Below are 27,109 nucleotides of genomic sequence, written 5' to 3'. Positions count from 1 at the left end.
ATTTCTGTTCTTTTATTCTTTTATTTGTGTTAAGATGTTGTTGTCTAATCAGAATTCAGTCCCTTTGAGTTTAATGGTACTTCCAGGTAAAAGTGTACAGGATTGTAGCCAAAGTCTTCCATAAGTAAGGACAACTTACACACTGGGCCTTTTTGGATGTAAATGCTAAACTATGGTTTAGCATTATGTGCCCCACCCTACACAGTCCTCAAGCTTGCACACCACACCCTCTGCCTCCTTCTCTGGCATGGGCACAAGGAGGAAACTGCAAGATTATGCTTTTAAACTAAACATAATTCCCTGTGACATCTGAACTCAGAGAAACTATGGTTAATTTAAACTAAGGGTGGGGGACCTGTGCTCTTCCATCATCTTTGACCATTAGCTATGCTGGCTTTAGCTTGATGGGAGTTGAAGTCTCAACAACATCTGGAGGATCACGGGATCCCAATCCCTGGTTTAAACTATCTTCAAACAAGTCTGTATCAGTCCTTAGTTTATGAACCTAACATATTTGATAACCAGAGTTTAACCTAACCAGAGTTTCCCCAAGTTCAGATGTAACCGGAAACTTTAGACACTTCCACTTTTAAACTGAAGAAAGTGGGGGGAAGCAGACCTTGCAAGCCTGAGACTCATGAACGGAGGAGCCAAACTGGGCCAGTGTGCTTTTGATGTGCTTTTAAAATCATATACTTCCAAAAATGTAGAAATATGAATGAGACAAATAGGTCTTTGCAGAAACATGCACCACACAATTTCCTGCATCATAGAAGAATATTACCGAGAAAGCTGGGACTGGCTGCTACACATTCTATCCATACAGGTAGAGCATTGCAGGGGTTTTTGTGTGTTTTTTGCCCCATTTCCATTGCTCCTCCCCCCCCCCCAAAAAAAATTCCTGATTTTCTACTGTATCTTCCTAGGGGTAGTTGGATAACATGGATGCCTAAGAGAGCAGCGTGTCCCAATCATTCACTTTACAATATCATCACTGTCATTTGGGATCCCAGTCCTGACACAGCAGAAACCGTTTTGCAGATGAGGCTTCAGACAAGCTGTTGGCAATGATTCCAAAGTCTTTTTTTTTTTTGACTGGGAGCCCAGCAATTTTGTTATTTAAGTAATTAACTCGCACAATGGTCTAAGAGAGCAAAGGCTTAATCATAAGGGAGGCCTGGGGAAGTGGCAGTGGTGCAGGGATCCGGTGGGGGGCGGGAGGAGAGAGCGAGAGAGCTAGACAACGCAGATTTCAAATTTAGTCAAAGGATGGCAAAACAGATACCAGGGTCTGATTTGGTCACTGGAGGCTGATTCCTGTAATAACAACAACAACAACAAAAACCCAGCGTCCTCGAAATTGAATTTCAGGCTGGGGAAAATCCAATGTCACCATAAGACACACAAGCAAAGAAACTGAGCTCTGCAGCTAGGAAAGGAGAGGGATAACAGGAGTATTCAAAGAATGCCGAGAATTCTCAGTCCTGAATTCATAAAGCCAGCATCACCACATGCATTAGTTGATTCTGGACTAAGAGGCCTCTTCGTTTTGCAGTGGAGGGTTGAGGACAGAAGCTACATCACTGGTGGATGACCAGCCAGGGCAGTAGCTCCCCTGAGCAGGGCTTTCACTACTGTATACTCTTGCAGCAAGAGAGCATCTCCTCACAAAGTATAGTACTAGGTGGTCATGTGACCTCCTTTAGGGAAGGGTTGTAGATCAGTGGTAGCACATCTGCAAACATCTACCTTCTTTTGTCCTTTTTACTTATGACAAATTTCTTCTCCTCCCACCCCATGAGTGGTCAGTCTATATTGTACAGAGTATAGTTCCAGGATAGCAATCCTGTACATTATTAGCTGTGTGCAAGTCCCATTCATTCCCAGTAGGTCTTATTCACAGGCAGCTGTGTGAATGACTGGCGCCAGAGTCACCATGTCCTTTTTATTTTATTAAAAAACTCTTTTTACATTAAGGGCCTTCTTGCACAATCACTTTTATTGTACAAAAAGTAATTATTTCTCTCACGCCTGCATGCATCTTTTACAGGGACTCTGCATTTTCTAGTCTTTTAGAAGTGCATTATTTTCTACCTAAGAAGGCAGAAGACTTCCTTCCTGAGTGGAATGTGGTCATGTGACTATTGTGAGCACCGTGAGACTTTTAATGTGTGATGTGACTGATGATCAGCAGCACAACTCCTCAATATGTGTGGTCCTGTTTTATGTTTTGTTTTTTAATTAAATTAAAATTTTAATGTTGTTGTTTTTTCAGGCCATTCACTCTTTACCTGGGGAGTTATACACATCTGGACAGATTCAAGGATGGGCTGTGCCTGGTGACCAGATGCAAAGGACTCTTGATTGTTCCTCTAATATTCAGGTACAAGAAGGGATTTGAGCAGGAACATCATGCCGTGTAGGGATGAGAAAAGCAACCCCATCTTCTGTTCAGCTCTTAAGGTTACAGGGGCCTTATGCTCCTTTGTATCCTATACCCATCCCTCAACCAGATTGGCCTTGGCTCTTGGAATGAGTACATCACACCTTGCAGGTAACTAAAGATGCGTTTTGAATTGATGCAAGGGCACACGCTCATCTCAAACTTCTCTGCTATCTAAGCAACCACTAGAGGGCAACAGTAGCCCTCCCTAACTGTGCATGCTCATAGGTAGGCTCTTTCTCTCTCTCTATCTCAACCCTCCACCTCTGAGTCAAGTTCTTTCATTTCAGTGAAATAAGGGGGGGAATAAGAACTTATATCAGCTTAACACTACTGTCATATTAAACACACACACACACACACACACACACACACACACTCACTCAAAAGAGAATAATAGTAATAGTAATAATAATAATAATAATAATACTGTAACAACAACAACTTATTATTTATACCCTGCCCATCTGGCTGGGTTTCCCCAGCCACTCTGGGCGGCTTCCAACAAAATATTAAAATACAATAGTCCTTCAGATATTAAAAACTTCCCTAAACAGGGCTGCCTTCAGATGTCTTCTAAAAGTCTGGTACTGTAGTTGCTTTTTCCTTTGACATCTGGTGGGAGGGCATTCTACAGGGTGTGTGCCACTACCGACAAGGCCCTCTGCCTGGTTTCCTGTAACTTCGCTTCTCGCATTGAGGGAACTGCCAGAAGGCCCTCAGTGCTGGACCTCAGTGTACAAAAGTTCTGTCAAAGAAGCAACCCCATCTCTTTTGCCAGGTCCTTTGCTGAACCTTTTTCTTTTTTAATGTTCACACTGGCAACTCATGACCATTGGGTCTGGTGGGGCAGGAGGCAGGGAGGCCAACAGTAGGTGGCGCCAGAGTCAGTGACAGGTGGAGCCAAAGCCAATGATAGGCAGAGCCAACACAGGACTCAGCTCACAACCCCAGAGTTGGCCACAACTGGACCTAATGGCCAGGGGTCCCTTTAGCTTTACTTTATACAGCTGCAAATAAAACATTTTAAATGTGTTGTAAAGTGCAATATACAAATGTGACACTAGATGGCAACAGTGAGCTAAGCCAAATTCAATGTGTTTTTCAAAACGTTTTTTAAAAAAGCATTTTCACAGCGTTTTTTATATGTGTGTAGATTCCACCTAGGGACGCGGGTGGCACTGTGGGTTAAACCACAGAGCCTAGGACTTGCCGATCAGAAGGTCGCGGTTCGAATCCCCACGACAGGGTGAGCTCCCGTTGCTTGGTCCCTGCTCCTGCCAACCTAGCAGTTCGAAAGCACCTCAAAGTGCAAGTAGATAAATAGGTACCACTCTGGCAGGAAGGTAAACGGCGTTTCCGTGCGCTGCTATGGTTCGCCAGAAGCGGCTTAGTCATGCTGACCACATGACCCGGAAGCTGTACACCGGCTCCCTTGGCCAATAAAGCAAGATGAGCACCACAACCCCAGAGTCAGCCACGACTGGACCTAATGGTCAGGGGTCTCTTTACCTTTACCTAGATTCCACCTAAGTCTAGCACTGTCCCCCAGCCTCCTCCCTGCTGGATTTATACACCAAGACTAAGGAGGATGAGGAAGCTGATAACCAAGACTATCAAAAGAACCCAAAAAACCAGATGAATTAATTTTTATATGCAACAACTAAGGCAAGAATACTATATGCACAAAAATGGTGAGATGTGGGGGCACCTACTAGTGGCTGAAATTGATAGACTATTGATAGATAAGGATAAGACAGACTTTAAGGAAGACTGGGAAACGTTCATAGATTACTTTAAAAACTATTTTAAACATATTAAAACACAAGTAGGCTTTGAACAAGAACAGCGGTAAAATTGTACCTGAGAAAACTGTGGTGGAGATAAGGAATAGAATAACTATAATATGCAGCAATATTTGAAACTTCGGGGAAACCACGGAGGGGTGAAGGGAAATCCTAGGCTCTGAGGTTTAACCCACAGCACCACCCACGTCCCATTGCTATTAGTGGTAACAAACAAAAAATCCATCTACAGTAGGTCAGGATACCGTCTTTATGAAATCTCTCTACCAAAGAGAAGAGGCAGGAGGTGCAGGCTGTCCAGGTGAGCAGTTTCCCAGCCCCCAAGGTCCAACACATTTGCTGCTACCTGGTCCTGATTACAAGACACCAAGGTAGTTCATAACTGGCTTTTTGAAGCTACAGAACTTTAGGTCTAGCCAGAGCTTTAGGCTGCATCCAAGACCACATATAAGTGGCTTAAAATTTGACAATCCTTATATGGTTGAATTTAAGGTGTCTCAAGTCTTCAGGACACTCAGTTTCTTAGCACTGGGCTTCCCTAGCCCTTCTGTGACATGGAAGTGGCTAAAGTCAATGGCAGGCAGAGATTGTGACAACTCTGTCTGTCCAGGTCCACTGTTACATCAGAGCATATCAGCCCAAAGAGCCAGGGAAGGCAGAGAGATTGGAGGTCCACAAGGTGATTGCAACTGAAGAGGTCAGAGGTCAAGGACAGGCATGCAGGCCCACCAAGACCTGTGCTTTCTCTTATTTGTTACTATGAGATGTGCATATGATCCCACATGACCTGTGTGCACAAAATGTACTTGGATATCGCTCATGGCCCAGTCATACTGATTCTCTGGTGTCGGTTGTTGTCCACCGTAGGAGACAGGACAGAGGGTGAGTTTCCTCATTGCTCTATAACCCAGTCTGGCAGTAGCATGTTTCTTAACTCCACTGACCTTCTGACAAGAAGAAACCCTGTTTATTGACCGTGCTAATTTTTTCCCAGCTGCATTTTTTAAACAGTAAATGGGCAGCATGTTGTAGAAAGTGTTTTCAGCTAAAATGCCTACACCTACACATGTACACCACCTCGAGGGGTGTCAGAACTTGACTCTGATGTGGATTATAAAGCCAGGGAATGTTGGCAGGAAGGACCGAAAAGGCTTTCCCAAAAGCATCTTGTGGACTTTTATCTCTCTCTTAGAGACCTACCAGACAGCCCAGTTTGGGGAAGGGAGAAGCATTGGCTTTATCGGAGCCAAGGTGCTAATGACAGGGAACAGCAGGCCTTTTTCTACAAAGTGACAAGGCTTTCCACAGCTAAAACCTCCATTTTAGTGAGAACCCACCAGTGTCCTGCCTCAGCTGAGAGAGCCCTGCCCATGTTTCATTCCTTTCAAGGTATGCTGGAACTCTCAGCATGGAGTTAGGGGTTACAAGTACACACCCCACCTTGGAGACTTGAAGTTTACATCTAAAGCAGGGGTGGGGAACCTCCCTTTATGGTTGGACTACCAGTCCCATCGGCCCCATCCTGCACAGCCAACAGTCTGGGATGATAGAGTCCAGCAACATCAGGTGAACCACATCTTAGCCACCCCACTCCTGAAGGCCTGATGACATCAGGGCCAGCTCTGCTATGTAGTAAGATGGCATGATCTGCTTCAGGTGGCACAGTGGTGGCAGCGGCAGGGATACATGGAGGCAGGGATTGGTATTTAAGGCTGCAATCCTGTTCCCTGGGAGTAAGCTCCATAGACTTATCTCTGAGCTGACATGCCTAGGGTTGTGCTGTGAATGATGCAACAAGATTTTTCAAAGTACAGTGGTACCTCAGGTTTAGAACTTAATTCATTCTGGAGGTCCGTTCTTAACCTGAAACTGTTCTTAACGTGAGGTATCACTTTAGCTAATGGGGCCTCCTGCTGCCTCTGCACCGCCAGAGCATGATTTCTTTTCTCATCCTGAAGCAAAGTTCTTAACCTGAGGTACTATTTCTGGGTTAGTGGAGTCTGTAACCTGAAGCGTTTGTAACCTGAAGCATCTGTAACCCGAGCTACCACTGTACTGCTTCTATGGGGAAGGGGAACACACATATCCTTTGGCTAAATGCTTTGGGCCAAAAATGCCTGACTTAATCTAATCCTCTCACTGCATCCACTCCCAGCTTGGGCCTAGGCTCAATAAACAAAGGGCAAGGTGGCCCCTACCTGGGATGTTCACAGGGCCAGGGACTTGTATTTTAAAACACACCCAAATACCTCAAGGTCAGGCTACTGATGACATGAGGAGACCCACTGAAATGAATAGACCTAATTTAGTTATCTTCATTCATTTCAGTGGGTCTGCTCTGAGTAAACAATACTTGAATATAAGCACACACACACACACACACACACATATATATATATTCATATGTGCAAGCTATTCAGATCCCTTCTTACCAGATGTTTTTCATGGCTGTATCCTACTGTAATTCATCATAGCAGAGTTAGCTGAAAAGTGCCCAACTTGCAATATAGCCATTCCCCCCCCCCTTTTCTTCCTCCAGAGACTTTGACAGCTGCTGGACAGGCAGACATTCAACAAGCAACTTTCCCTAGCCTTTAGATGGAGTGACAGGGAAATGCTACACCTGTTGAATGTCTTCCTGTCCCACCGCTATTAAAAGCATACAGCCTCTGTCAGCTGGGGGGAGGTGGGCAATGATTGTGCCAAACCTAAGTCCAGTTGCCTACTCTTTATCCCCCTACCCGTAACATCTTCACCAGATGCCATACAGTGGGGTGGGTGTTCCTTATTCCAGGCATCAAAACGTTCCTAAAAGATGGGACATTTTAATCTTGCGATCCTAGTACCCTAGGAGAATTGCACTGGCATGGGAAGGGCGAATGAGGGAGGGAGTCACCTGCAAATAACGGGGCCGAGGTAGGCAGAGTTTAGCAGTGGGAACTGGACAGGGTCACCTCTAGGGCCTGGGAAAGGAAGAAAATGCCCGCCTCCCCAAACAGGCCTTCGATTCAGGCAGCCGCCCTCCATTCGAGCCAAAGGCTCCTCTGTGCTTCTCCCTTCCAAGTGCGATAGGCAGGCAAGAAGCCTTGTTTGTCTCGCTCTTGGATGGGGTCCAGCTGCGAGGGAGACATCAAAGAGGGACTGGGAACAAAACCCAAGGAAGGCACAGCCCTGGGAGTGGGGAGAGCTAGAGCTCCCGGGCGGCACATAAAGGAGTTTTGCAGAGGGCCCATCAGCAGGGGATTGTCTGTAAGCCCCCAAGAGAGCAATGCTTGGAGATAAGGGAGGGAAACGACAGCCAGCTACCTAATTGTGATTACAAGGGCCTTTTCAATGACACGATGAGTCACTTGGAAACATGGGACACAGCAAGGGCAATGTGGAAGGGGGCCATGTTGGCCCATAGGGAGACCAAGGTGGATCGGAGACAGGCTGGAGCTGAGAATTTAGTGGGAAAGGCCAAATGGAAAAAATGACGGAGGGAAGCCACTTTGCAAGCAGAAGAAGGGAAAGGAGAGCAGTCCCCAACTACAGATGCCATCCTTTTTCCTGGTCAAGACTCCTGTGTGTTAACAACCAGAAATCCAACAGGCGAAGTAACTTCTAGTTTTAGTGCTATTCAATAGCTCCAGCAGGAAACAAGGCAGCGATTCTAACTGCAGTTTCTGAACAACAAATTGGCTGCTGAGCTTGAGGGCCTTTCCCTCGAAAGACTCCTCTGTGATTAAATTCCAACAATGCTAGACTAGATCCCAGGGGCATATCACTTTGAATTGATCCTGGCAATGTCCCGAGGGTGTGAATATAACATATGTTTTAGCACGAGCATTTTGCTGTTCTGTTCAGCAACGTGTGGAAACAAAGGTTATATGTGTGTGCGTACACATCTACTACTCCAAGGGTATACAAGGTGGTGCCCTTCAGATGTTGTTGGTCTAAATTTCCCATCATCTCTCTCCATTGGCCATGCTGGCTGGGGCTGATGGAAGTTGCAGCCCAACAATGTACAGAGGCTACTCCTGTGCTATCTATGTTGGCTGCACCAGGTCAATTTCTTCATTTCTATCTCGGGTGCATCCCAACCAAGATGCCATCATTACACATGTTAAGACTCTTGCACAAATTATATACTCTATTAATGCAGTAATTTTTAACCCACCTTAACCAGCTTTTTCATCCCAAACACAAATGAATTTAACTAGAAAAGTCACTGCAAGTCACTTTTGCTCCATGATCCATGCCCCATGGATACCAGAAAGGGAATAGTAGGTTTTAATACCAGAGGTTTCTAATTACCGGTAGTTTATTTAGCAAAAAATATATATACTGTTTTATTGTAAAACAAAAACAAAACCTCTAAGTTGTTCGCAACAATATATATTAGTTGCAACTTGTAGTAGTAACACTTTGCACTTCAGGCTGCAATCCAATACTGTATACACTTACGTACCTGGAAATAAGCCCCACTGAACACTATGAGATTTAATTCTGAGTAGATATAGATAGGATTGCTTAGTTAGCATGTTTGAAGGGCTTCACATATACCTGGGGTGGGCAGACATTAGGCTTGCAGGTGCCACTTTGTTTTTTTTTTACGGGAGCAAAAGGCTAGAACAAAAGTCATACACTTACAGTCAAAGTTTGTGACCTGATTCGCATGTAAGGCTAAGTCAAACCATGTCTTAGCCCCACTGTGTAGTGCTGCAGCAAAAGCAGGACAGGGGGAGAAGCACAGTGGCTGGGATCTTCTCTCCAGGAACATGCATGTCTGTTTCTTCATGCTAAACCGTGGTTTGGCTTAGTATTATGTGTGAACTGGGCCAGTGCCTTGCCCAAGGTCACCCAATGAGTTTCATGGCTGGTTGGGGATTTGAATCTGGGTCTCCCCAGCCCAAGTCCTGTGCTGTAACCCAGGGATGTAGAACCTCCAGCCCGTGGGCAAAATCTGTCCCGCCAGTCCTCTCCATATGGCCTGAGAGGCCGTTTCAGGCAACCCATGCACTCCTGCCATACGTCAGGTGTGAGGCAGGTAAAGGCTGGACTTGGCAGGCACTGCCAAAGTCAGCCAAATACCGCTACTAGAAAACACTGGCATTTATGATGAGACAATAAGCACTGTGCATAACTAGCTTCTGCTGCAAATTGGCAGAGCTGGTCTTCCCTGAGTTTGATCCTAAATTAAAAAAAATGTTCATTGATGAGTGCACTTCTACGGTGGATCAGGTGTTCAACATAACAGGTTTGCATGTGGCCCTGAGAGGCTCGTTTTCACCCGAACTAGCCTTCCCCATCCCAAAGTAATCCTGGTTTTCAGAAAGGGACTAGACATGCACCTTCAAGTTTGTCCAGCCTGACTGAAAATCCAGCCAAAGATGACACAACAGAAACTGCTGGAGTGGATCCATTTTGTGTGCTTTTGAAAACCTTCCCTTTCTCTTAGTGCCTAATTGGAATCCGGCTCTCTTTTTCAATAACAAATCTGGCCCAGGTTTTGGGAATGAAGCCCTTGGAAAACACAGTTCGGTTAGGTGTGACCTATGAGTCATTTGCAAAGATAATGGATCTCACTTTAGGATTTGTTTCCCCAGTAGAGCTGCTTAAGCCAAAACAGAATCCATGACTTTCACAGCAAGCTCACCTACACTCATGATCCTGCAGCAGGATGCATTTGAGAAGAGATAACTCTCACTTTGGCTCCATGATCTGGTGCAACACCTTATTCCAGATGTCAAGATGACACAGGTGGGATCAGGTTTATTTTTATTTTTATTTTAAAAAAAAGAAGTATGAGATTTTAAAAGATGGCATGCTAGTCTTCTTGGACTGGTGATATAGGAAAAAAGCAGCCTGGACAATCTTCCATGATTTTACAGGCCCAGCTGCAATTTCATTCTTTAGGCCAGGTGCCAGAATTGGAGGATAGAAAAGTAGAACAAAATTCCAGCAGAAACGTGATTGCTTTGTATGGGGGTTCTTCTGACCACACTCTTTCAGCTTGCAAACACTGCTGTTCCTGCACTACCAATGTGCTCTGTGATATTTAGGAGTGGTTTGAGGAACTGGGTGGAATCTGGGTTCACAGAGCTAGCGGCAGAGATCTAAACCTAATCCTGAGTGATTGCTTCTTTTGGGTAACTGAGGTAGATGCACTGGCCTTGGACTGGAGTGTTTTAAAAATGGGGAACCTGTGACAATTAGGAGTGGGGCCTAGAAGCTGAATTAATTTACCTATTCCTGCTTCACTTTGTTGCTGGTGCCCACTGAGAGTCCAATCCTGAAGAAAGATGAGAGGAAGGACTCACCAAGATATGTCACATGACAGTGTTTGCTCTTATATAGCAAGGATGGGTGAGAGCACTGCAGTTTCATTCTGTTCAGACTCTGGAGCGGAATATGGAATTCAGAGAGGATCCAGGGGGCTTTGGAGCACAAGCAAAATGATCCAAAATTGGCCCTCCAGTCCTAGAATTCTGAACTTTCTGGAATTCAGTGGCATTACTATCACAAATAAATAGGGTCCAGGATACCTCTAGGCCCTTCTGTTCCAGCTTGACCATTGAGATCATCCAGAGGAGCGCTGCTAGTTGTCCCGTGTTACAGAGGCCTAGCTGGCCTCATCCAGGAGCCAAGCGCCAGTGTCACCTGTCCCATGCTGTGAAAGACTCTTCCAGGACAGGCTCAGCAGGCTTTGAATTAGCCAGTCTTTTTAATGATTAAGTTGCTCTGTTTTAAATGGTTTTTATATGTTATTGTATACCTGACCTGTTGTTGTAAACCACCCTGATATCTTATGTGAGGGCAGTGTGCAAATATTTTTAAGAGAGAGAGAGAGAGAGAGAGAGAGAGAGAGAGAGAGAAAGAGAGAGAGAGAGAAAGAGAGAAAGAGAGAAAGAGAGAAAGAGAGAAAGAGAGAAAGAAAGAAAGAAAGAAAGAAAGAAAGAAAGAAAGAAAGAAAGAAAGAAAGATGCAGCAGAAGATGGAAGGTGATGCTCACGCCAGCTACCAGCTCCATCAGGCAATTCCTACTCCTGAACTAGGCAAGCTGGTCATTGTAAGAACAACTGTTTACAAATCTGTGCCCCGACCCTGCCGGCTGGGCTAGCCTTGTCTCAGTTGACTGTACATAAGCCACTCTGGGAGCCCTTTTGGCTGAAGAGCTGTGTACAAAAGCAGCCGTGTCTACAGCCAGACATTTAAAGGGACAAGTCTTCCCAAAAAGAATTCCGAGAACCCTTGTTAAAGGTGCTGAGAACTGTTGCTCTGTGAGATGTGGGGTAGCGTCTCTGTGGGAAAGTGACAAATGGGTGCATGGCGGCAGGTTGCTGCACCCATCAAACCAGAAGCAATTTTGCAGAGCGGAAACTCCAACGGGAAGTGAACAATCAGTTCCCACGACACAAAGCGGGAACCTCTTCCTCCTCCTTCTCCTCCTCCAGAAAGGAGATGGTCGTGGTCCCTTCATCACCTTGGGGAGAGAACACATGGCTTCATAGAGTGCCTTCATTAAAGAGACTTTCTCTTTAATTTAGCTTAATTTAATTTGATGAAAGAGTCTCTCTGTGGAAAAGGGACAGCCTGGTCCCAGACACCGTGGTTAGCCAGAGGGCCGGCAGCTCCTGAGAGCTTCTTTCCCCCTCCCTCCTTCCTTCCTTCCCTCCCAAAGAGAATTCAGCTAGAACTGCCATTTGGCCCATGGCCACAGAAGCACAGCAGGCGCCATTAGCCTGGCACCAGAGGATGAAGAGCTGCTACCGGGGTGTCTGTGCATCATTTCTGCCCAGGAAGGCCAATATCACACACACCATCCATTTAAGGCACATTTAAAGTGCATCACTTCCCCCAAATAATCCTGGGTACTGTAGTTTCACCCCACAGAGCTACAATTCCCAGCACCCTTAACAAACTACAGTTCCCAGGATTCTTTGGGATAGGTCATATGCTTTAGAGATACGGTGTATATGCAGCCACAGTAGCAAGCTTCTCTTTGGCTTAATGCCCAAAGGGGCTGCCTATAGGGAGGGAGGGTGGGTGGGTGTATTGGAACAACGTTTGTTAAAATTGTATTTCCTGGGGTGTTCCCCCCACCCCCGCAACAGCTGCTGCCGTTAAAATTAAAATAAAATTGAAAATATGGGAACTGCCCAGATCTTGCAGGATATAAATCAAAGAAGTAGAAAAGCAACCCAGGTCACAATGCACACGATAAATGTTTTTAAAGTATTTATTTATTCAGCCCAGGCTGGGATGAAAAGTCAAAAGATTTTCAATTTCCCAGGGAAACGGGATGGGAAAGGGAAAGTGATTAGTGTTGCCTGCAGTCAGACGGCCATGAGGAGGAGGAGGAAGCGGCAGTGAGTTTGGGCTGTGAAATGCAGTGGACTTGGCCAGGAGCCAGCTCATAAGGGATTTGTCAATGACAGTTTATTTGAGATGAGCAAGGGGCAGAGATCATCTTGATCTGACATCATTTTTCATCATGGCCAATGCTCTCGGTGCAAGGAGGAAATGCTGGTTAGCAAAATAGCAGGTCAGAGCGTGAAACCTCAAAGGTCTAGCACAGAATCTGGACGGAAACTGAGAGACCGTCCTAGATGGAGGATTGAAGTGGTTCCACTCCGCCCAGCAGTCCTTGCACCAAGAGGCACTTAGTAAAAACAATCTTATACGCAAAACACTTGGGATTGTACAATGTCATACTACCACCTTTTCGCCCCTCCGTTTTAAAAGCATCCATTATTTTGAAAGGTTGCCCCATTTCCCAGAAGGTCAACATAGTCCTAGAGAGCACACTGAGCACCCTGTTTTTCTGTGGTTCAAATGGCCATAGAGCACAATGCTGTACTTAATTGTCCGCACCATGGCTACAAAATGGATCAAGAAATGTGGGTAAAATACAACATTTAATGGTTTTCTTTCTTTCTTTGCTATAAGACCCACCTTGTTCTCCAAGAAGCTCAAGGCACCATACATAGTTCCCTCCCCACACACAGTTTATCCGCTCAACAACCCTGTGAGGTAGGTTAGACTGAGAGACAATGACTGGTCGGTGCTCTAACCACCACATCACACTGGGCACGACATCACTTCCAGTAGGCTTTCTGATATATCTCCCACTGTAGGTTATATACCATCACCCAGGCATCACCAGGAGAGCTTTACAGTGAAGTCTTTTTCAGACTGGGATGACTTGATGCTGGGGGCAGGGGAGTGTCTTCAATTCAGATTGAAGTTTACTCTAGTTGAGTAGATCATATAAGTGCTTCCCCACAATTGAAGAGATGCAGCCAGCCCTACAATCTTTCCTCCTGTGTTTGTATTGCAGGGGGCAATGCCATGTGCTGCATGCTCAGTGTTAATTGGGCAGCATCTGAACTGAACCACATGGCTCAAAGCTGCTTCCCCTCCTCTGCTCCTGTGTTGGAGGAAAGCTCTGACATTTCTAGAAAGGGAGAGAGAGGAAGTTAAAACAAAACAAAGCAAAGCAAAAAGCCCACCCCATAGATGTTTATAGTACTCTCTTTCTAGGAAAAATAAGGAAGCGGTGCTACTGACAGCTTGAAGCCACACATCATGCACACACCCTGTGCAGAAAACTATGTTAGCTGAAGAATATCTATGCCCCTGAGTAAAGCAGGTTCCTCTGTGCATTGCCTGCTGCTGCACCCCAAATGCCTCCTATCCTCGGTGCAGTTTCTCTGGCTGGAATTCAGCCCAGCCCACACCCCAAAAAAGGATATAGGTTGAGAACATTGTAGATGCAGTTAGACCAAAGTCACAAGGTGAATGTGTGCAGGGCCAGGAGTTAACTCCAGAGAGCCAGTCTGGTCCATTCTCAAACTCATTGCTTCCTATTTATTAATCTGCCAGCATAGCTGCCCTGTCATTCAGACCTCCCGATTTCTCTGTTCCTTTTCCACTGGGTTTCAAGCCTTTGTGTTGTGCTGACACAGGTTTATTTTATTACCCCTCCCCCATTTAATTCCATCTGTTTAAGAACGATAAGGGATAACATAGAAGCCAATGGGAAAACCAAGAAAAGGAAAGGGGGAGGACTCCTGGCTGCTTCTCAATAGGCTCCTTCTGTAAGGCATGCAGCAAAGCGGTTGCAGCTGCTGCACCACCAGAGCTCTGAGTTACACAAGGCTGCAGCGAAAGCGCCTGAGCCACTGCAGCTGGGGCCCTGCTGCAGTGCTGAACTGTGAGGGATCAGGGGCACTCATGCAGCAAGGCAGAGGCGACAGAGAATGAGTGCATGTGTACCAAGGAGCATGAGGGCCACTTTAACCGCAACAGATCTCTTGTGTGGAACGTCCTCTCTTGCACATGAAACTGCATGCGGATCATTTTGCTGAGTGACGATTGCACGTGTGTCCTGCTGGGAAAGAAGGTATGAAGTGTACTTGTGGACAGTAAAGAGACACTGTGGGCAGTCAGTGGCACAGACATTTCCCCACAAAGTGGAAAGCTGGGGTGGCGACTACGCTGTCCTCACCGCACCACCTGCTTGGTAAAATGATGCGCAGACACGGAAGCAAGGAAATGCTTCCCATAGCCACCGCCAGCCTGCAAAACCCACTGTCTCAAGCATCACTTGGAAGCATGAATGAGAAGTATTGATTTGACACAGGCTGCCAGTGACAGAGACTAGTTAGGCAGCCTGGCCCAGTAGCAAGTTCCCTTTCTGGTTTGAATGACAGACCTTTTTCCTGAATGCAGATTTGTCTCTCCTTATCGCTTTGATGCTTTTTTAGCATTCTCCTGTCTAAATCAAAAAAGCTTTACAACATACTCAGGGGTTATTTATATGATTGTGATCACAATGTATTCTATAAAACTTCAAAGAAAATGGAAGTGTGTGTGAGAGAGAGAGAAAGAGAGAGAGAGAGAGAGAGAGAGAGAGAGAGAGAGAGAGATCAGGATTGTAGAGGCAGGTTATGTAAAAGTAGAGTTTTCTATATGTCAAGAGATTGAACTTCTAACCCCTATCTACACTACAGCTTTATAATGGTTTTATACCACTTTAGCCCTGATTACCTTCAAAGATGATGTAGATGACGACGATGATGATGATTTTATATGCCACCCTATACCCACAGGTCTCGGGGCGATTCACAGGGTAAAATCACAACGTAAGTTTTATGAAGTGTTGAGAATTGTGTTAATCCCTAGTCCTTCCCTTACTTAAAATTCTGGAGTTTACTGAAGTATGAATATTCTAAAGTGGCTGTCAGTAACTGCCATGTAATACAGATTGGCACCATAAACAGACATTTTGCAGCATTTGTTAGAAGTGTCTTTTGCCAATGACATCTGATGAAGAAGCTCCAACCATCTTGACAACTGTCACGTGTGCTTTTGTAAACATGCTTTTTCTAGTGCAGCTTCACCCACAGGCACACAGCCCATGCCTTATCTCTATGAAATGTTTTAAAAATATGATCCTATAAATATAATATACCTTGCACCCTTGAAGAGCATAATTCAATCATGGTATCCCAAAGGACGCTGCTTCTTCCCAAGCCAGCCATCAACCCTTTTATGTGTGGTATGAGGGGCTCAGAAGAATGGGGGGGGGGGCAAATGTAGCCTTGTTAGTTAGAGGACATGCCCATAGGACCATAGCTTTGACTCCAACTAGGGCTTTGTTTCGTTGCTATATAATATATGGCCATGGTAATTTGTGCCTTAGTGACAAACCAGTGACAAACCTTTAAACTACTCTAATGTGTTCTACATGCAGCTAGAGCAGGGGTCAGTAAACTTTTTCAGCAGGGGGCCACTCCACTGTCCCTCAGACCTTGGGGGGGGGGCTGGACTATATTTTGGGAAAAAATATGAATGAATTCCTATGCCCCACAAATACCCCAGAGATACATTTTAAATAAAAGGACACATTCTACTCATGTAAAAACACGCTGATTCCCAGACCATCCGCAGGCTGGATTTAGAAGGTAATTGGGCTGGATCTGGCCCCCAGACCTTAGTTTGCCTACCCATGAGCTAGAGCATCCCAAATATTTTCATGCAGACTAACCTGTTGCATTCATAAGGGATTCATGTGGCACATTCCACAATTTCTATTTTCTGCTGTCTGGTGAAGATGGTTTTATTTGGGTGAGCTTTTAAATTAACCTAGATAGTTAACCCATATTTCACACTGTTTCTTTTATGCACCTTTTTTATTTTGTCTTGTTGAGGGTTGTTTTGTTTTTGTTTTGTTATTTGTTTTTAGCCACCTTGAATGCACGTATATATAGGAAATGTGAGATAAAATAGTCTCAAAGAAACAAGTACAATTTATTTAAATCATCAATCATTGCCTTTTTCTTTTCTTTTTAAAAAGTGAAATCAATTGAAAAAGAATTTGCCAAGTTGTTCTGAAGCAGGGGAGGGGGATGATATTATAGGTATGAGCCAATCAGTGCTATTCATAGTGGACTTCTTCAGCACACTCACTTAATCAGTTTGTCCTGAGCTTGACCCTGGAGAGAAATGGTTCACTATAATAGATCTCAGTCAGTTCACTTCCACAGCAGTCCTGCCACTTAATAATGTTATAACTCTGTATACATACTGTGTGGAGTTCTAGGGAAGGAATCTCTCTCTCTCTCCACACTATACCTGTAGAGCACACTCAAAGCACATATCCCCTCTCAAAGAATTCTGGGCAATGTTTGCTTGTTAAGGGTTGCTGGAAATTGTAACTCTGTGAGGGGTAAACTACAGCGTCCAGAATTCTTTGTGCTTTAAAGGCACAGTGTGTGCATAGTTTATGTGTGTGTTTGTGTGTGAAGGGGAGAGAGATTGTTCTGCTTTATATAGCTGTATATTTAAACTTGAGTGGGCTTGGCCAAGCAGTGTTTTTTAAAAGAACAACAACAACAGAATAGTTTTTCATCATAAAAAGGGTGGTTTTGATTTTGTTGTGGTTTTCAGGTCTGTTCAGGCAAAGTAAGACAGTTGGCAATCGTGTTCAGGGCTGTACTCATGCACTCATCTTTTTGCTCTTGTGGAAAAGAAGCTAAAATGGTATCCCATGGGCTAAACCTGGAATGCTCCCCTCCTTGAAAACCCTGAGAGAGGTGTATAGTACAAATAAATGCAAGAAAAAGACACACACACACCACAAAACTATTTTTCTCTTTTGGAATGAAAAAGACACAACAGTGTTTTGCATCTACACTACATTTTAGGGCAGAAGAGAAAGAAGTTCTGTCTGAAACGGGAATCTGAGCAGGTAGACTGACATAGCATTCTTTGGCCTGAAGGCTAAGATTCAAGGCACTTTGAAATGGAGCCATTTTACTGACTTTGGTTTCATTTTATCCCCCTACCTGGAAACAGGCCCTATACTGCAAGTGCAGCACGCCCTTGAGTACCAAACAAGGGTGTTGGTTGAAGTTGGTAGGGTAGAAAGCAGGGAGGCCAACAGTAGGTGGTGCCAGATGACGGGCAGGTCCAGCTAATTCTAGTTTTGTTCCCATCTCCCTCCCTGCTGAGTTCTAAAAGTGGCTGCACTGAGACTAAGAAAGAGGAAACTGACATCTGCCACCCGAGCTAGTTGTAAGTAGGAAGGCACTCAGGGTAGGGATTGGCTGGAAGCAGATTGAGGTTGGTGGGGCCCTGCTCTACAGTGGTACCTCGGGTTAAGAACTTAATTCGTTCCGGAGGTCCGTTCTTAACCTGAAACTGTTCTTAACCTGAAGCACCACTTTAGCTAATGGGGCCTCCTGCTGCAGCCGCGCTGCCGGAGCACGATTTCTGTTCTCATCCTGAAGCAAAGTTCTTAACCTGGGGTAATATTTCTGGGTTAGCGGAGTCTGTAACCTGAAGCGTATGTAACCTGAAGCAGATGTAACCTGATGTACCACTGTATTTGCCTTAGCAGGCCAGCCCCCACTGTATCTGCAGACTCAATATATGTCTCTGCACCCGCTTCTCTTTCAACCTTTTCTAGAGCTCCTCTCCCATTAGTGAAAGGGGATCCTAATGATTTCCACGGCAACTGAACAGATGTCACAAACAAAAGATTATCTTCAGGCTGAGATTAATCAGAAGCCAGTGAAATTAATCTCATAACAAGCCAGAGACGCCTCCTGGAAAAAAATGTGGCAGACAGACAAGTTGGCATTCCCCGCTAGGATAACTATCTGGTGCATAATTTCTAAAATGAAAAGATAAGAGTTGGTGAGACTGAAGGTTGCTATGCTATCTGCCCTGGGGGCACCTGACTCCTGAATTCTATTATTGTATGGACAGGCTGTGGGTCCTGAGCGTTGTGTACGGACAAGAACCTCTCTTTCCCACAGACAACCCAAGACATTATGCTGCCTGGCACGGAATAGCAAATCTCCCCATCCCCTGCTAAGGTGCCAGTATCCAAGGCTAACTAAGGTAAAGGTAAAGGACCCCTAGACAGTTATGTTCAGTCGAAGGTGACTATAGGGTGTGGTGCTCATCTTGCTTTCAGGCTGCGGGAGCTGGTGTTTGTCCACAGACAGCTTTCTTGGTCGTGTGGCCAGCATGACTAAACAGCTTCTGGCACAACGGAACACCGTGATGGAAACCAGAGCACACGGAAATGCCATTTACCTTTCTGCTGCAGCGGTACCTATGTATCTACTTGCACTGGTGTGCTTTCAAACTGCTAGGTTGGCAGGAGCTGGGATAGAGCAATGGGAGCTCACCCCGTCGCGGGGATTCGAACCGCTGACCTTTTGATCGGCAAGTGAGCCCAATAGGCTCAGTGGTTTAGACCACAGCACCACCCACGTCTTAGGCTGACTAAGTTATGTTGCCACCTGAGTCAGGGAGCCCCACAAGCTCTCTTCCCCCCAGGAGGAAAAATATAACTAAAAACAATAATAATTAAAAAGTAACAACAATTTAAAAAATAATAATAATTAAAAAGTAACAATTACTTGACATCCCAGATCAGCTGCCTGGGACAGTGGAAGGCCTGGCCTTGTGCTCTGCATACGCTCAGAGATATTCTTGCTTTGCATATTCCATGGCTCAGCTATGTTATTCAAATTAGTTTTGTATTGTTTTTAGTTTGGCTCTAATAAATTAAGGTTATCACTTTCCAGTTCTGGTTTTTCCTGGCCCAGGATAAAAATTCAGAGTTGTTCCCGAGCTCAGCTGCTTTCGATAAGAATGAGACTTCTTATCAGTTAATGCTTTCAGCTGTAATGTAAATACCTTGGCTAATCAGACTGCACACAAAAGCTTCCTTATAATCTGAAAATAGGCTATTCTGTGAGTAAAGAGCGGGGACTGCGCTCCAAGAAGGATCTTGTCCCTCACATGAACTGAAGGCTCATTGGAACTGGAGATTTGAACCAACTGGGGGAGTTTTCATGTGGGCGACTTAACTTGGTTTGGGCTGTAAACACCACACAGGTCAGAAAGTGCTTCCAAATGACAAACCTCTTGCTATTCCACATTAACAGCATTCATCTGTGGCATGAGTAGTGAAAGATGCCCTGAGGCCAATGGGCCATACAAATGAATTACAACTCAGGAATTTAATGTAAATGATGTCCCAGGTTTAAAGAGGGTGATTTCTAATCAGCACATTTTCTGTAAGTTCCTGTTGAAATCCTGTAACTTTCCATACCACAAATGTCCTGGGCTGCTTTTTCCCCCTGCCCCACTCTTGTTGCGCTCTAGCGCAAGGGTGTTCCTTGAGATTTCAATAATGCAATCTCATTAGGGAACCACTGCAGGACAACTAATAAAGCAGAATGGTATTTGGATGCTGCACCCCATAGTCAAGTTTGACTGGACTTAACTGTTCAGGGGTCCTATACCTTACCCATTATAAATCCACCACTAATGCACTATTGTTGCATCAATGACAGGTTGCAGAATACACTCACAAAAGCCCACTAGTCTAGAGGCTGTTGATATGAGGCGACAGTTAATAAAGCAGCCTTGGGGACCACAGCCTCCACAAAAATCACCTCTCAGAGGCTGCTGCTTGCATCCATTGGAGAGCATCCATTGGAGCCAATAGACAGAGGCAAATAGTAACTTTCTCTGCCTGCTGCACAATCACTTCTCAGAAGCTGTTGTATCAACCTGGTGAAAAACCCTGACCTTTCCCTTTATTAAAGCAACCCATAGGAGAGGATTAAGAGGCAGCAGATTACGTCAATAAATTTGCAGGTGGTCGAAGCCAGATGAATGCCATATCGTGTTTGCTGTTGGAAATCAAAAATGGCCAGAGTGAAATGATATCAGAAGGAATTGAAAGGGGGAGCATCTTTGGCTCCCTTGCAGGCTTTGCAAGTTAGCCCAGTTCTCTACAGTCCTCTGGAGAAGGGCCCAACAGCAGCAGTGAACATGGACTGGGCAGAGATAGCCCAATGCCATTTAGTGGAATGCAAACTGGTGCTGGCTACAGCATGAGGGAGTGCTCAAGAGGACAGAACCTAGGCACAATAGTGTTTCAGCCACAGTGCAAGCTCGTCTGTATGGGATGGCATGTTAGTTGGCAGGCTGAAGAAGAAGACATGAAGAGCGGATGCCTGCTCGTTCCCCCCCCCCCACACACACACACACTGGGCATATCTGAGAGGGCAACAGGCCAATGGCACACAGGCTTCCACCCACACACAGAGAGGCCTGCTTATTATATGGTGACAAGTGAAGTGATGAGTGCATAGGCGCATGTTTGCCTGCTAATGTCTCCTCTTTTGTTTTCCCCAGGTGATCTACCACTGTGGGTGGCTTAATAAGGGAGGACGACAAGACGGCAAAGGTTACCAGGAATACATGGCTTCCGTTTTCCCCAAGCCAATGCTCCGTGGATGTTTGGGCTACAGCTCTCATCAGCCCCAGCCAGCTCAGCTGAAAAGCAGGAAATGTGAGTCTCTTTCCCCAAGCGAAAGAAAAGGCAACATCGTCTCCAAATAGCCTGGCCTCAGCTTAAGTATAGACCTTGGGGCTCCAAAAATAGAGAGCTGCTGCATGTTGGCTAAGCTGTTCTGGGCAATGCAGGTTTGCCAACACTATAGGTGTATGAGGCATGACCACACTCTGGCACTGTGCTCATATTTAAAACTGAGAAGCATAAAACAGAATCTAGGGGTGTGTTTTTCCTTTATTTCTATTCTGGGCCCTTCCTTCTTTCTTTCTTTCTTTCTTTCCTTCCTTCCTTCCTCCTAAATGCAGGTTACAGGGAGAAGAACAGTGACTGCTACTCTCATTTTGAGTGAGAATGAAACTGGCAGAGAATCATTCCTGGATTATGAAAATGATTTATAGGTGGTACATGACCCCAGTCAAGCTTGCAAAAATCTATCATTTGCCTGATAATAAGTGTTGGAAATGTAAGGAAACTGAAGGTACTTTTTTTCACCTTTGGTGGACGTGCCCGAAGATTAAGGTTTTCTGGGAAATGATATATAATGAAATGAAAAAGGTACTTAAATGTACTTTTCCTAAGAAACCAGAAGCCTTTCTCTTGGGCATTGTCGGCCAATTGGTGTCAAAGAAAGACAGAACTTTTTTTATGTATGCTACAATAGCAGCAAGAATACTAATCGCAAAGTATTGGAAGATACAGGATCTACCCACCTTGGAAGAATGGCAGATGAAGGTGATAGACTATATGGGACTGGCTGAAATGAATGGCAGAATCCGAGACCAGGGGAAAGAGACGGCGGAAGAAGATTGGAAGAAATTTAAAATTTATCTTAAGAAGAATTGTAAAATTAATGAGTGTTAAAATGTTGTGGTTATATAAAGTAAGGGATTACAGCTGTTAAAGATTAAGTAAAAGAAAAGAAAAGGAAAAATTGGATAAAATTAAGGGGAAGGATTTGCTGAAATAATTTTGGGAATTGGAATGCAGAAAGGGGAGGTATGGGGAAGTCGACGAAGTAAGTTTAAGAAAAAAAGGAGTGGAAATTATACGTGTTTGTTTGTTATTGTATGTATATCTTTGTATTGTGTGTATTGTATGTGTTTTTAAAATTTGTGAAAATTTAATAAATATTTACAAAAAAGAAAAAGAGAATCATTCCTGGAAGACACCCATTCAAACATTTGTCCTGAGATTGGATCGTTGTGTGCTAAAACATCTTTGATGGATACCTGTACAGCTTCTCCACAAAGACCTCTGAGCTATGATATGCCACAACTTCCTTAGGCAAGCTGACTGCTGCAATAGCTGGGACATTTCTCCAGATATTTAACTTCAATATGGTTTAACCCTGTTATTCAGATCATCGCCAAACAATTATTCCCCCCCTTCTTTCTGACATGTTCCATGTTGTACCATGAACATCAGGATCAATCTCTCAGCAATGACTTAAATTTGATGGGGTGCCCCATCTTTCAGATGCCTAAACCAAGTTCATGGTGAATGAGACTTTCCGTCTTAATAGCTATATTACCTCTGATACAGCAGTTGCTGGGGATCATTTGTGAGAGAGGGCTATTACGCTCATGTTTTGCTTGTGGACTTTCATTTGGAAGCCATATGTGGCCAAAGCTTGGCAACCATGAGAATGAAATACTGGGGGGGGGGGGGATACACAAAGAAAAGAAACACAAAAGTAGCAGATCCAAAGCCATGGTCATTCAGCTATCAAAGGTAAATGGGAAAATAAAAGTCTTCAGTTGTCCAAAGTTTCATAGGTTCCATAAGGTCGTGTGAGCTCTGAATTGGAGAACAGGACTGACAGCCTCAACCCTGAGCATTTCTTAATTGATTGCAGACCCCCAATAACACACTTCCTTTCCCCCCAGTGATGCCTCTTTTCTTTTGTTAAAAATCACAGGCTTCAGTCTCTTTCTCACCACACCACAGAAAATGAGGGCAAGTTCGCATGATCATGCTACACATGGCCAGCAGAAACCCTCCCTGCCTCTCCAACCAAGGCTGTGCTAAGCACGTAGCAAGTAAGTTGCCCAAACAGCTGCCTGTGGCAGCACAGCACTGCTTAAACCGCACAAGCCACGTGTCAGTGGGCCCTTGCGACAAATCCTGAGGATGATCCACTTGACTGAGTTCGCTTCGACTGACCCACCTCTCCTTCCCTTTATCTCCGTTCCTTCCAGGGGTGGCTGGGGCACATTGGGACTAGGAGGGCAGAGCCCAACAGGAGCTGGGGGCCAAGCCAAGGCCAGGCAGAGCCAACGAAAGCCATTCTCCTTCCTATTCGCCCTCTCTCTGCAACACTCCTCCTGTGAATGTAGTTGACAGGCCTGGGCACCCTTTGGCACAAGCAGTTTGGGGTCTGGCAGGCAGTAGACTGAGCTGGGTGGGGCAGAGACCCCTTCACCCTAACGAGCCAGCTCCTGAAATGGCTGCCGTTGTCCCCTCAGAGTCCTGCACACCTGCCACCACCCAGCTCCTTCTAAGCCCCCTTCCTCTCCCTGCTTCCCTTTTATTCCTCCCCTCCTTTTTTAAAAAAAGTTTCTGACTCTTCTTGGGTGCCTCTCTCCCTTCCCACTTCCCTGCTTTTGCCCTCAGGGACTCATTACTCACCCTTGGCAGCTGCTTCCTTCTCTGAGGCGCCGCCGCCGCTGTCCCTCGGTGCCTCAGTGGCCCGGGCAGGGGAACGGGCCGAGGGCTCCCCTCACAGCACACCAGGCTCACGGTACATCCCATTCAACCCGGTTCCCGCGCAAAGCCTGCCAGGGGAAGGGGAGGGGACTGAGGCAGCGAAGAAGCCCCTGCGCTCCAGGCTTCGAGAGCTCCAGCTGCCCGGAGAAAGGGGCAGCTCAGGGCAACCCAAAGCTGCAGGTGCGTCGAGGGGAGAGTTGCCTGAATGTGGAAAGGGCTGCCTGGCTCAACCCGCTGGGCTGCTGCTGCTCCTCCTCCTCCCCTTCTCCTCCCTGAGGTTGGGTCAAGGTACCTTCCCCCCCCCCTACCTCATACACACACGCGCGCGCTCGAACGAACTTCTCCCCACTTCAGCGCCTCTCTCCGAAAGGGACGCGGGAGGGGAGGATTCAAGGGCGAAGCCTCCCCCCTCCACAAACACACACCTCGCTTGGGGGGCGGAGGGAGGGAAAGCTCACCCGGCCCGAGGAATTTCTCAGAATCAGGTGGCACCCTGCCTAGAGAGAGGGGAGCGACTGGGGTGTGTGGGTGTCGCCTATGGAGGCAGACGGACCCATTTGCTAGCGCAGGGACGGTGTCCCAGAAAGAGGGGAGAGAGGAAGCTCGGGGAAAGCTGGCACAGGCACGCACACACGATCCTCTCTCCTCAGGAAAGAACAAAGGGGAAACTGTGCAGGGCTGTGAAAGAAAGAGAGCGAGGGAGAGGGAGATGGCACAGTGGGGCAGGGCACCCTGACACTGGAGCGGGCACGCAGGAGAAGGAAGGGCGCAGGGGCAGGGGGAGAAAGAGCAGTAAACTCTCCCAAAGGCTGGCTCCCTCACAGCCTGTCACAGAGACCCACAGAACTGGCACCTATGTTATGCCTGCCTGCACAAGTTGCGTCCCATGGGATATATGCCCGTGCAGAGTGCCCAAAATGTTCACCTCACGGCCTTCATAGGAATGGGGATCCCTCTATGTACCGATTAGATCCGTGATGTACTGAGCTGCCACTTCCTCTGGATGGAAACTGCAGTCCCTTCCTAGACTGAGCACAGGGCAGATGGCATTGTCCACCTCTTTGGAATCAGGAGCTGGGGCGCTTTTTCAGCCCTAGGGGCTACATTCCTCAGGCCAAAGGCAAAAGAGGCGGGGCGATGGGTGCAGCTCTTACTTTTGCACTGTAGGCTAGGCTACATACCAGCAGCACAAAAGTCAGAGGTTTCTAGGCTCAGACTCCCATCTCTCCATCTTCTAGCTAGACAAGCAAGAGGTATTACCTTTGCTCAAGGAAGAACACATTCCAGCTGGGTAAATGCATTTGAGGATGTGGAGCAGAGCCAGTGAGGGGTGTGACCTGGGGAGAATCCTGAGGGTCAGACAGAGAGGCATGGAGGGCTGCATTTGGCCCCCAAGGCTAAGGTTCCTTGCCCCTGTTGTAAATCATAAAGCACTATCATAGATGCAGTGTTGCTATGGTAGTTGATCTAGGTCCCTTGGGCTCGGCAGGGACTACAATTTGGGGGCAAGCATGTGGGGATGGATAGACGTATCAGACAAAGGTAGTTATGTAAGTCCTCATTACACACTTTGGGGAAAATATATCTATAAATGCCAAACATATAGGATTGATTGCAATAGAAAACTTAACCATGTTAGCAACAATCTTCTTTAAAACTTGGAGAGAGCTGCTTCACTTCTAAGAGAATGGCATGCAAGTTTTGTTATGTACAGTGAAACTTCATGGAAAACACAACTTAAGCCACCCTGTATGAAATTACTGCAGCACTCTAAACCGTTTGCCCCATGTGTGCACAAAAAAGAGTAGATTCAGCTGAGAGGCAGCACATGGAGATCTGCACTGACTGCTGCATTGCATTTTAATTATTATTGTTGTATAATTATAAGATTATTGCATAATTTTAGAAGTTTGCGTAATCTTAGAAGGGGCATGGCTGTGAGCAGGCATGGCTGTGACTATCATTTCTGCGTTTCTGAACCAACCACTGCTGCAAATGATCCAAATAGCTAATAGTATACCTGAAGGAGCATCTCCACCCCCATCGTTCTGCCCGGACGCTGAGGTCCAGCGCCGAGGGCCTTCTGGCGGTTCCCTCATTGCAAGAAGCAAAGCTACAGGGAACCAGGCAGAGGGCCTTCTCGGTAGTGGCGCCCACCCTGTGGAACGCCCTCCCATCAGATGTCAAAGCGATAAACAACTACCTGACATTCAGAAGACATCTTAAGGGAAGTTTTTAATGTATGACATTTTAGTGTATTTTTGGTCTCTGTAGAAGCCACCCAGAGTGGCTGGGGAAACCCAGCCAGATGGGTGGGGTACAAATAAATTATTATTATTATTATTATTATTATTATTATTATTATTATTATTACTAAAGGCTCTCATTCAAGACACCAAAGAGCTCTCACCAGCCAGTGGACCAACCCAATATAAGGTAGTCTTCCCTCCCTCCCTCCCACCCTCCTTCCTTCCTTCCTTCCTTCCTTTTACATTTGCAAATAGCCAGGTTTAGGGTTGGGGGTTGGTTTTATTTCTATTACACTGTGTGAAACAGCACTGCTCCTTTAGAGAATTCCCCATAGTCTCCATGGTGAGAAATAACATAGGAAATAAAAAGAGACATGTTTACAAGCAGGCATAATTTCCGCTTGCGTGGGCGTGCAATTTCACAATTCTCACCAGAGATTTTGAAAAGGGATGCCTGTCCAGTTGTTGGTTGTGTCAAGCAAAGGGAAGAGACCTCTGCTTTTCTGAACACTGCCTGCTCCAGCTCTAACCTGTGTGTCCCCCCCACACACACACAATCCCAAATAGGTCCCAAAACATAACTGGAAACAGCTGGGGCAGCCTGACCCTTATTTGTGCACAGTGGCGTAGCGTGGGTTGTCAGCACCCGGGGCAAGGCAAGTAATTTGCGCCCCCTAACCCGTGGATTTTAGTACTCGAGTCTCTTCCACTAGATTAGTTAAATAAACCCTTACCCCCTAAGCACATGTATTGTTTGTTATGAAAATACTGTCTCGTCACTGTTGAACCAACCAAACTTCAATCCATCTGGTCAGCTCAACATGCAGAATGACCAGCGTTGCCCCCTTTCAATGCAGAGAGACCAATGTGCCCCCTTTCAATGCAGAGATACTTACCTGCAGCAGCGGCTTCTACTCAGTTCCCCGCGCCTCCTCGAGTCCTCCCACCTCCTGCTCGGCAGCTCAGCCAATTGCATGCATTCGCCTTTCGGCCAATGAGGAAGTGGATCCCACTTCCTGATTGGCTAGGAGGT

General features: G+C 45.9%; 1 protein-coding gene across 17 annotated transcripts in view; it reads right to left on the bottom strand.

Annotated features, from left to right (window-relative positions):
• Nucleotides 1–24,196, bottom strand: part of TNS1 (tensin 1) — a 331,981-nt gene extending 307,785 nt beyond the window's left edge. For 15 of the 17 annotated variants that reach the window (XM_083487986.1, XM_083488019.1, XM_083488029.1 and 12 more), the window contains exon 1: nucleotides 23,750–24,196. In XM_083487986.1, the coding sequence (XP_083344112.1) occupies nucleotides 23,750–23,872 (123 nt within the window). In that variant the 5' untranslated portion in view covers nucleotides 23,873–24,196. The remainder of the gene's footprint in view (nucleotides 1–23,749) is intronic. The other 2 variants (XM_083487997.1, XM_083487996.1) reach the window with 1 other exon arrangement.
• Nucleotides 24,197–27,109: the final 2,913 nt, after the last annotated feature.

Source organism: Podarcis liolepis (genome assembly GCF_965112155.1).
Source record: "Podarcis liolepis genome assembly, chromosome: 1".
NCBI lineage: Eukaryota > Metazoa > Chordata > Lepidosauria > Squamata > Lacertidae > Podarcis > Podarcis liolepis.
This window is presented reverse-complemented; position numbering and strand designations above follow the sequence as displayed.